Source organism: Phaseolus vulgaris, chromosome 4, assembly GCF_051622355.1.
Source record: "Phaseolus vulgaris cultivar YP4 chromosome 4, ASM5162235v1, whole genome shotgun sequence".
Lineage (NCBI taxonomy): Eukaryota > Viridiplantae > Streptophyta > Magnoliopsida > Fabales > Fabaceae > Phaseolus > Phaseolus vulgaris.
The window spans coordinates 48,101,629-48,113,533 of record NC_143501.1 but is presented as its reverse complement, the minus strand read 5'-3'; the positions used below and the strand labels follow the sequence as shown (position 1 = coordinate 48,113,533).

Below are 11,905 nucleotides of genomic sequence, written 5' to 3'. Positions count from 1 at the left end.
ATTTCATGTTAGGCATTATTATGTAACTTGACATCTGAGTTAGGCTGACACCTCAAGTAACAACAATCATCTGTCATCACATGAAAAAAAATATTAATATTAAAAAAAGTAAAGAAAATACAAAAATATGGAGATATTAGACCAAAACCTATATGTTAACAAAAACGATACATAAGTAGACTATATTTATTCATAACTTATCACCACACGCATTTCTTCACGAAAAAATATGAGTAATACTAAATCTAATTTTCCCTCAATAATTAAGACAAACTAAGAAATGGACTTTAACATACTTATAAGATAAAATTTGTATTCACTTATAAACTATGATATGTTATAATCTCTAGTCGATGTGAGATCTCCAACAATTTTATTTGTATATTTTATAATTAATTTAATTTTTTTTATCGATAAAGAATAATTAAATAAAAAAAAGTATTTGAGTGTTCATCAATATACAATCAGACTTGAGGTACAATGTTAGATATTAATATTTTAAAATATTTTTTTCAATCAATGTCCTATTTTACCATGTAAATAATTTTAAACAACAATTATTTATAAAACCTACTCTTCCTAAGAAATTGTATGACAGGATTTTTTTAGCTTTGAACTGAAGATGATCAAATCAAATTTAATGCACTATTTAATGTTTTAAGCTTATTGAACTTTATTTATATACATATTTTAAATGAAAACTATTAACAATTCATTATAAATCATTATAAGTACTAATTTTAGTAAAGTTGTTGTAAAAATTAATAAATGTATCATATATATTAGTTTATAAATCTGTAATAGAATAGTCTCTTTCATACTGACCATAAACCCTAAAATAAAATAAAAAAATATAAGATTCTTTAAATAAAATGTATGTAACATGTTAAGAAACAAACTGTGTTTCTAAAGACTTAGAATTAGTCTAAGGATTGAATTATTTTGCACAAAATCAGTCATAGATTTAAATCTTATAAATGTCATAGTAGAAAAACTACGTTTTTTTATAAAGGAAATAGTAATTGTTTGTTGTGTATAAAGAAAGTAATTATATGATGTATTGCATTGGATTAAAAAATATAAGTGAAATATAAAACTTAAATTTTACTTTTTTACTAGACAAATATATTGATAATAAAAATATTAAATATTGAAATATAAACAGTTAAGACTTTTAGTTTTAAAATCTTAAAATTTAACTTGATAAATGTTGCATTATTTTAATGGAAATTTATAAATATGCTATCTGTCATACTTTTAATTAAAGAAATTTAAATTTTTAAAGTAATTAAAAAATTATTTCATTCAAGAGAAAATTATTGATTTGACATGAAAACTCGTAAAATACGTAAATGCATTATTTTAAATAAAATAAATAAATTACTTATAATTGATTGAGGATCAAAAGTTTAAATATTAGAAAATATATATTCATTAGTGATGATTTTCGACGTTGCTCTAAGTTATTTCTATTACAAATAATTATACAAAGTCTTAATTTACATTTTCTGAGTTTCTGTGTGTGATGATGGCAGTTTTAAGATATTTTTGTAACAATCCACTCTAAAAGAACTCATATATTTTATTAAAAAATTATTTAATTGTTAGTAAAAATATATATTTTGAAAATATTTTTCTTTTATGATTTGAAATCTTATTTAAAACTTAGAATCTATATTAGCATATTCTGTTTTGAAAATTGTATAAAATCTACCATTAATGGAGATGAGAATAATTATAAATATATGTAATAAATGAAGGAATGAATGTGCAAGTTGTTTAAGAAGTAATTGTGCAATTGAATGAGATTAGGTTTATATGGAAATGAAGGGTCCACTTTGTTTCTTTTTCAGCTTCACTCAACACCAATGAATGCTTACAACATCCTAAAAATATACTAGAAATCCATGGAAGCTGTCAAAAAGATGAAGAAAGATGAAGAAGAAACTTAGAAAATTCATAAAGAAAAAAGAAGAAAATCTCAGAAAATCACAGTATGCAATGATATATCACATTCATGGCTGAAACCATGTGGACCAGTTCATAATCGACAAAATTAACTTTTCCTGTTTCAATCAATTTTTCTGATGAGGATTTTTTTTTTCCACTCTATATATAATTTCAACATTTTAGTAACATTTTTTAATGCAAAACATATTTTTTATAAGAAACAATATTACTTAAACTGACACAAGTATTATAAAATTACTTTGTAAAAAATTCTACTTTTTAAAATATTTCTAATAGTTATAATTTTAAAATGTAAACTCAACATCATTAAGTAGAATGAAATTAATCTACGTGTTTAGTAGTTGGTACCCATCTTCTTTCACATGCAATTAAACATTAAAAATAAGTATTTTTAAGAAAAATTCAAAATCATTTATTATATTTTGAAGAATAAACTATTATATTTTATCCACTAGTTAGCTTCTTTTTAAAACATGATAAGGATTTTGGTAGCTGGCGAGGCCAATCAAGCAATCACCTTTGGCCCATAAAACATATTTAATTTTATATTTAAAATTAACTTTAATGTAAACTATATTATTTATAGTAAAATTATCTTTATAATATATATATGTGTGCATGTCTCTTAGTAAGGAGATATGATGTACTCTTTTCCTAGAGTGTGTTGTGTTTTTTCTTGATCTTACACTATTTATAAGCCAAGTATGCTCTTATGTTTATAATTTTTTTTTTTTGCTAAAATTAAGGTGTAAATCTTAATTTTTTCTCATATTATCATTTATTTCATTAATTAATGATTATTTCATTTTAATTTTTTTTTAGAGTTTGTCTTAAATAAATTTTTCTCATCCAAATATGAGATTATATACGAGATTGGTTAAATTTTAAGATGAATATTGGATTGACTCTTCGCAAGCTTCTCCAAAGGAATGAAGAGGTTCTACCTATAGAAGATACTCGATGCTCAAGTCAACAAGAGCATACAATTTTGTGTATGTGAGTATAGTATAAAAATGAGTTGGCATTACTCACTCTGAGTGATTATCTAATTATAAACATTTATGGGTTTAGACCTTTTACATTGATTTTTCTAAGTTTTAATGAGATGTATTTAGTCTTAATGAAAGTATCATGTCAAAAAAATCGAACTTTATGTATCAAAATCAAATTATTCTATAATTTACACAATATAATCGTGGATAATCTACTGTAAAATCTATAATTTTAATGCAATCAGGATTTGTGCACGTATTCTGGAATATTTTGTAATATTTTTGCTTTTAATAGCACAAATATTTGTGGGTATGATGGAAGATATTGTATAAATTTGATTAAGGGAGTATATTTATCCATATTAATGAGGATAATTTTGTGATATTTTAATAATGGTAATACCGTAATATGTGGTTTCCCTCACTTCATTATGAGTCCTCTTGAGGAAGATGTTTGGGTCATTCCTACCACAAACCGATTTGGTCTAAATCGATAAGTATCCGATCTTGGGTCTAGACGGTACACAAATCTCTTTCAGAATATGTATTTATTTTGGTTTGATTATGAAAGATATATATGTTCAAACTTATTTGTCCATATTTGTATCTTAATGTTTTTAATTAGTCTTAAGCGACAAGACTTATTTAAGGCAGGTCAACATTCTATTCATAACTATATCTCTTTAAGGTAGGTCGCATTACAAGAAAATAATTAAATAAAAATTAAATTTAGAGATTTAAAATCATTAGTCATTATATCAACTAAATTAGATACTGCAAAATTATCGATATATAAAGTGGTTTATGCTATTAATAAAAATTATAAAATAATTTCTAAATTTGTATCTAACCATCAACTACCAATGTTTTAAGCTATTAACTACTTAATATTCTAAATTTGTCTTTGAAGACTAATTTAAAATCTAAAATATTAGTATAAAAAACCTTGGTAGTCAATGGTTAGACATCAATTTAGAAACTACTTTATAATTTTTTTTAATAATAGAAACTACTTTAGATACGAATAATTTTTTTAGTTTATAAAACAGTTTCTAATTTAATCAATATAATAGTTAATTATTTTAATCTTTAAAATTAATTTCCATTTAATAATTTTCGTGTAGAGTCGAATAAGCTTTGAGGGTGCTTCGTAATAAGTGAAACACTTGTTTTAATTACTGGAAGAAATCAGGTTTAGGAATTTTTACATTTTTTGTAAAATGAATGTTTGTGCTGATAAGCTTGTTAACTCAGGATTTATTTATAGATAACAATTTAATTGATATAATAAACTTATCTAGTCTTTTCTTATCGTTAAAATATGAGTTTCTATATAAAAAAAATATAATATCTTCTTATTTTTTTTAAATAAACCCTTGCATGGGTAAAGTAATAGTTTGTTTACATTTAGCAGCAAAATTTTGTTGTTAAAGTCATAAACAATATGATTTAAAATAGAGAGATTTTACAATAATTGTGGTTGAAATAAGTGAGAAGGTAAAACAAATGGTGATGTTTATTGTAAAAGTGAGTGGCAGGCATGAAGAGATGGGATGGTTAGTAATTTAGTGTCTTCTTCATATGTTACACCTCGCACGTGTCCCACCTACCCATCCACTGCACGTGTCAACTTCATTGTCTTTCCCTGACCAACCCAACCCAACATTATTTTCTAACTCCATTCTTTCATTAAATGTTATTTCCAAAATATTTTTATTCTTTCAATATATCTCATAATTAGTGTTTTTTTTAATGTGTTTTCATATTTAGATGAATGTGAACATTTTTGTTAGGATTATATTCTCAATTTATTATTTGATTTTAATGACTTTTAAAATGTATATTCACTTGATTGTGATTTTTCTTTACGATTATAGGTTTGGTAAAAGCCTAATTAATTAACCTTTTCAACATACTTTACACTTTCCCAAGCTTTATTTTATCAAGGTATTTTTTTTCTCACATAATTTTAGGTTAAAATGCTGTTTAGCATGAAAAATAATAGAAAATCAATATCTTATACATTTGTCAAAAAAAAAATATTTTTATCACATTTTAAATTGTATATATATTTATTTAATCAAGTATTTTTCAGTATAAAATAAATTTCAAACGATGTTATTCAAATAATATAAAATGTTACTCTTTAGGTGGCGATACTCATCAATAAAATAATGAATTTCATTGATTTTATTAAAATTTTAAAATAATATTACCAAGATACTAAATTTATTTTCATTATTAATGACTTTTGAAACTTTTTTATCTTTATATATTGTTATAAAATGTCTTATAAATAAATCATTTAATTCTTCTAAATTATGTGTTATATTAAAGAATAAGAAACGAATACTTACTTTTTATATAATGTAATCAAATTATTTAACCAACATTATACCATATCATATAGGAATATTCTTTCGAGAATAAGATTTCAAAACATACATAGCATATAGTATAATAACAACAAGGTGTATTAAATAAGTGAGACTTTTTATTTGTCCTTTGTGAAATTTGGTTTTAAAACCAATCAATTTTACACAGAAATAAAACACAATCTTAGTAATTATAATCAATCACATCTTGAATACAATAATTATTGTATAAATGTCATTTATTTTATTATTGCATTCAATCCTTGTTGATATACTAAAGAGAGTGACACTATTTGATAGTTTTATTTAAACTCAAAGATTTGACATTTTTTTGTTTTTTTAAATCACAAAGACTTTACCAATATTAATCTTATTTACTATATTGTTTTTCATTTTGCTTTTTTATAAAATAAAAATGTTATAAATTTTTATAAATTTTTCATATTATTGATTTTTTTTTTCATATAAACTATTTCTTTAAATAATTAAAAGAAATTATTACTAATTTACAAAAAAAGAAGGAAAAAAAATATTAGTTGTTACCAGACACCAAATAATAACAGTTGCATACTAGGATATCATATGTACCAAGTTCTCAACTAACTCCTAAATTTATCAGAGTGTTTTTATTAATAAGTATTTTTCACAATAATCATGCTCCTAACCCCACCAAATTCAGCACATGATATTCTCACTTATGGTGATACCCAGTTTCTATGCACCCATTCTTCTCTGTTCTAGTGTGGTTCAAGAAGAAACTTTTCTTCCCCTCTCTCTGTCTCTGTTCATTACTTCACGCATATATTCCTTCAAATTCATTCTACTTTCTCTCATCCAATCAATCAAGCTACCCTTCCTCTCTTCCCTTTCCCACATTCTTTGATCCTCTTTTTCTTCACGCCAACTCTCTTCTGGGTTTCTCTCATCTTCAGATTCTCATCATCATACCTTCACTACTGTTATCTTTTAATTCCTTATTGGTGTTTGGTTGCTGAGAAACTCCCACAAAATAATCTCTGTTCTCGTGTATTGATCCTCTGTTTACTCACAAAATCTTATTTTTCTGTGTGTAGAGTCTAGAAAGAAGCTCAGAGTACATGACCCTCTTCTGAATTTTGCTTTTTTTTATTTCGTACTTCATTTGAAAACTAAAAAAGACTAGTTTTTTTTTCAATCTGGGTCTGGCTGTCTTCTTCTTTTCTTAAAAATATCATATTTTTCTTCATTTTCTCTGGGGAGTTACTTTGTTGAAAGTGGTGGAAAATGTTGGGGACGGCTTTGCAATTTGGAGGTGTTCGTGGTGATGATCGATTTTACATTCCGGTGAAGGCAAGGAAGAACCAGAATCAGCGTAAACCGGTTCAGAGAGAGAAAGGTGGTGAAAGTGAGGGTGCTGATTCAGTTTCAGAGAGGGAACTTATTGCTTCTGAGAATGGGAATCCCGATGAGTCTTCATACTTGTTGAGCAAACCATCTTCTTGCTCTTCTGTAGAGCCTGCTAACAACATTGATAGGTTTCTGGAGTCCACAACTCCTTTAGTCCCAGCTCAGTATTTTGCTAAGGTTGATCTCATCTTGTCCATTTTGCATCTTTTCCTTTATGCAATTATGCAGTTGAGCAATCTTCTGAATGATGGTTTTTACTTTGCTGGACTTGGAGAGTACAAAATCTCCACTTGGTGTGAATTTGCAAAATCGGTTTTGGTCAAAATTGAGTTTGAAGTAAAGTGATTTATGTTTGAGTGTTTTTATTCTTAAGCAAGTTAGTAGTAAAACTCAGTATGGATTTCTTTCTCGAATGCAAAAGTTGCTTCAAATAATCAATTTTGAACCAAGAATCAATTTGTCAGAATGAACTAAATTGTGAACAGTATAATGTTCGCTGATATATCATATTGTAATCTTGGATGTTTCTACGTTAACACCTAAACAAACACTTGTGTTTTGGTCTGTTTTTCAGTTCGTATCTGACTAACAGTTGATGAATTTCACTCTTTTTTCACTCAGCTTACTTACTCTGGACTTGCTTTTGTTATGTTGTGGGTGTAGACAACAATGAGAGGTTGGAAGACTTGTGATGTGGAGTATCAATCTTACTTTATCCTAGATGATCTCTGGGAGTCGTTTAAGGAGTGGAGTGCATATGGAGCAGGAGTCCCTCTGGTACTTGATCAAAGACAGTCTGTTGTTCAGTATTATGTTCCTTATTTGTCAGCTATTCAGCTATATGGTCGATCAGATAAGAAGTCAAATACTAAGCGAAGGTATTAACAATTTTTCATCTCAATTATTAGAAACTTCTTAAACTTGTATCCTTTCTTTATTCTCCTTCTTTATTTCTGGCCACTGATTCCTGTATGTTGTCAATGTGGTTCTGTATATGTGAATTAGTGTTGCAAATTTAAAAGTATGCTAATCCATTGCTTCATGTGTTATTGTATGTTTCTCTGAAGAATGCACTACTGCGCTTTAGTATGTAACCGTGTCTCATTTTCATTTGGCATCAGGTACTCCAGTGAAGACAGTGATGGTGAATACTACAGAGATTCAAGCAGTGATGGAAGCAGTGACAGTGAATTTGGAAAAAGGACTGAAATTTTTACAGCGCAAGGAAATGGTCAATATTATAAAGGTGATCCTTCTATTCAACTGAGCCGGCTATCTGTTCATGATAAGCACAGTAGAATGCAAGAGGGATTTTCTAGCGATGATAGTGAAACTGGGAATCCTCAAGATCTTCTTTTTGAGTATTTTGATCACGATCCTCCTTATAGCCGTGAACCATTGACTGACAAGGTTAGTGCTGCTTTCAATTAATGTGGCTTTTTTGCTGTTCATGTAAACAGTCCATATTATATGTTTTTATATTTGGACAGATACTTGATCTTGCAAGGCACCATCCTAGCCTCAAGTCACTGAGAAGTTGTGATTTATTGCCAGTTAGTTGGATGTCTGTAGCATGGTGAGAATACTTTGATTTTTTGCTTTAGTAACTATTGCTGCATTTTGTGCTATAATACCATTTTTTATGGCATCTTTCAGGTATCCTATATATCGAATCCCCACTGGTCCAACGTTAAAAGATTTAGATGCCTGCTTTCTTACATACCATACACTGCATACACCCTTGACAGGTAATCATGGAACTTTAACCTTATGTTTGATCTGCAGTGGCATTGTTGTTCTTACTTATCATAATGCTGCTATCAAAGGTGCTTGTTAGTTTTTGTTAGACTTGCTCATGCATTTTAATGTCAAGACTCACCAATCATTTGGGCTCATTATTATTAGATGTACTCATTCATTTTAAACTGATTTTCTCTTTACCTGTTTACAATATCTCAAGAAGTTAAAATTATGAAAACAGTATATTCTTTTTTAGGTAATCAAATATGAAATAGGCACCTACATAGTTTCTCAATCCCAGACACTGGCACATAGCAGCCAGTCTAAAGCTTTAGGTGTAGATTATAAATGCTAAAGATTTCAAAATTAAAGGCTAATTCATAAGTAATAATCAAAAGTCATATATATTAAGGCAAACACATTAAGCATACAAGGAATCAAATAAGCAGTAGGGGCCCGATGGGATTTGGTTGAAATGTATGTGAGTGAAACAGAATGGTTTTTGTCCATAACTTTTTTTAATCCAGTTTCTCTAAACCAAACAGAATCCCTGAAATGTCATTGCTACATTATAGTTGAGGGTAATGATGGTTTTCTGAAAGTATTTCACAGTTGTAGTTATGAATCTATGTACTGCAATTGTTCTGCATTAGTGCATTTCCTCATCTTTCATCTTTGATAAGGAACAATTTGTCAGAAGCATGACACTTTGAAAATGATTCTAGTAATAGATTACTTCACTCGGTGATTGATTTTATCAACCTTTTTCATGCAAGTAATGCTTTATTGCAAAAAAAGTAAAGGCGATTACAGTTTTATAACTTTACAATCAATGTTCATTAATATTTTCAAACTTTCTTTTGATTAATTTTGCAGGAAATGGAGGTACCCAGGGTCCAATTTTGGTTTATCCAAATGACATGGATGGTGTACCAAAGATTTCTTTACCAACTTTTGCAATGGCTTCCTACAAGTTAAAGGGGTCTATATGGACACAAAATGGAGTTAGAGAGAGTCAACTAGCAAATTCTCTCTTGCAGGATGCAGATAACTGGTTACGGCAGCTTCAAGTGAATCACCCAGATTATCAGTTCTTCAAATCACATGGCACATACCACAGGTGAACCAAATGAGATGACATGTCATTACCTTCTGATGGCTAAATCCTAAAGCTGTTAGCCTTAAATTACTGTGTTCATTGCTCAATTCAAACTTGGTATGGTCCATCCATCAATAGAGACTGATGCCGTTGGCACTTCTAATGTGGATTCCTGTTACACATGCTTAAGCAGCACAAAAGATGAGCTGGTCTCAAGTGAAGAGTGAAAAAGAGATTGCTAAAGTGAAAAAAACTAAAGAAAAAGAAAAGAAAGAAGAGATGGATAAAGTGAAAATGAAAAAGAAAGAAAAGAGTTTTTGTGTGGAGAAAAACTGTCACATAAGTGTAAAATTCTTATGGAAGGGGAGAAAAAGCTCAACAGGAAACAAAACAGGTTTGCAGGGGAGGAATATGTGTGGGGATTAAGCTAGATGATCCCAAACTTTTCAGCTAAAATAATGATTGAGCTTTTACTCTTAAATATATACTGGTTGTTATGGTATGTTGTGATTTAGAAAAGAATTGATGAAATATGTAATTTCTGTAGACAAGGTACAATTTTGGATCCAAGTCAGTGTTTCTGGTGAACACCTTGTTACTTGGGTTTAAAAAAAAGTGTTGTGATCTTGAGATGGTAATAATTAGCTCTATCAACGTTATATTATTTGGACGAGTATGAATTGTGGCCTTGGCAGTGTCATGTTTGCTTAGGACTAATTGGGAGAAATAGTTATTTTTTCCCTCAAAGATTTGCTAAAAATATTATTAGGAAATAAGATGTTACCCGATGAAATATTGACTGTGTGAATAGGCTCATTGGAGCACCAATGGTCCCACCCAATGAAATATTGTTCAGTTTTCACATTTATGAATTTAAAGATATGTGTTGGGAAACTCAATGCATAATGCAAATTGATGGTGATGCTGCAAAATCATAAATGATTGGCCTTTCTTTCTTGCCAATAAAATTTAACTTGATAGCATGTGTCAATTTTTAATAGACTTTTGTTCCAACCAATAGTGTTGGATCTGCACTAGAACATTCGATTAGTTGTCTTTGGGGTGTATTTATTTTTATTTATAGTTCTTCTGTGTGTGTCGTTAGGATTCTACTATGCTTTGTCTTGGTCAAGGTTCTATTGTTCTTCATTTCTCTTGTTTTGTCTTAATTTCTTTATTCTTGACGTTATTACTTTGGTTTAAGTTTTTATGAAGTGGTAAAAGTCTTGATATTGATATTGAGGTCATTTTAGTTAATAATGGCAGTAGTTACTAATTTCTGATGAGGTATTAAGTGTTGTAGTGATGTGAATAGATTATGTCAGTATCTCAGCGAATACACAAAATATTTTGACAGTAAACATCTTGGGAGTCTTGAGTTATAAATGGAGAGATTAATACTTGGGTAGGTAGCATACCTACAATCCTCTTATGCAATTATTCATTTTTCTCTCTGCCTCTTTGAAAATGCCACTACATCTTCTTCCTCCGCCACTCCTGTCTATTAAAGTATGATTTAATCACTGTCTCTTATAACTCTTTGTTTTGTTTTTCTGCTCTTCTTGTGCCTTGAATCTTGTCTCCTCTTGAACTTGTCTTAACCATGAATTACTAAACTTCATATCCTTTAGGTATGTTAGACTTCATTATAGATATTTCTTCGTACACCTCTCTTAAAAAAAAAAAGGAGTTTTTAGGTATGAATAACCCCATAGTATGTATGGCAAAGTGGGTCACGTCATGCGGGCCGGTCCCCCAACCCATCATCATTTAGGTAGGACAGGGTGGGTTAACCCAATTTTGAAATTTTGACACTTTTAAATAGAGATGGTAATATTATTTTGAAATTTGTTTTATTTAGATGCATTAAGTAAATGATCTCACAATATTATTCTCACAACACATGCGTAATAAGATGTGAGTAAAAATTTCGAAATGTGAAATATGAGGCTGCATGAAGAAAATATGGGATGCAAAAAAAATATTCTAGATTTTTAAGTTATGCGAGTGATGCGAGTCAACCCGCCCCACCTAGCACTTGGCCCATGCGAGTTGCGGGGCAGGCCTAAGCGTGCTAGCGGGTTGGAATAAGCTGTCTGTCCCGCTTTGTCATCCTTACTTTTAAAGATGAATTTCATGCTTTTGGAATTAAGATTGGTGGTGGTCAATGTTTTATGCATAACTTTATTTACATTGATTTCTTTATACATCATTTGATTAATTGAAATATTGTTGATATTTATTACTTTATTTTGTTAGACGTTAAACTTTTTTTTATTATGATATTAAAGTTTGATTTAATTTTATTGTTCTTTGTATTTTTATTGTCTAGAAAGTAATAT

At 28.9% G+C, this 11,905-nt stretch overlaps 1 protein-coding gene across 1 annotated transcript; it reads left to right on the top strand.

The window, feature by feature from the left end:
• The first annotated feature begins 5,994 nt into the window (after positions 1–5,994).
• Positions 5,995–10,227, top strand: LOC137837985 (uncharacterized). The gene is made up of 6 exons (XM_068647175.2): positions 5,995–6,901; positions 7,388–7,602; positions 7,846–8,134; positions 8,215–8,300; positions 8,381–8,472; positions 9,341–10,227. Exons 1-6 carry the CDS (start codon positions 6,602–6,604, stop codon positions 9,586–9,588), a joined length of 1,230 nt encoding a protein of 409 aa, XP_068503276.2. The 5' UTR covers positions 5,995–6,601; the 3' UTR covers positions 9,589–10,227.
• The last annotated feature ends 1,678 nt before the right edge of the window (positions 10,228–11,905 follow it).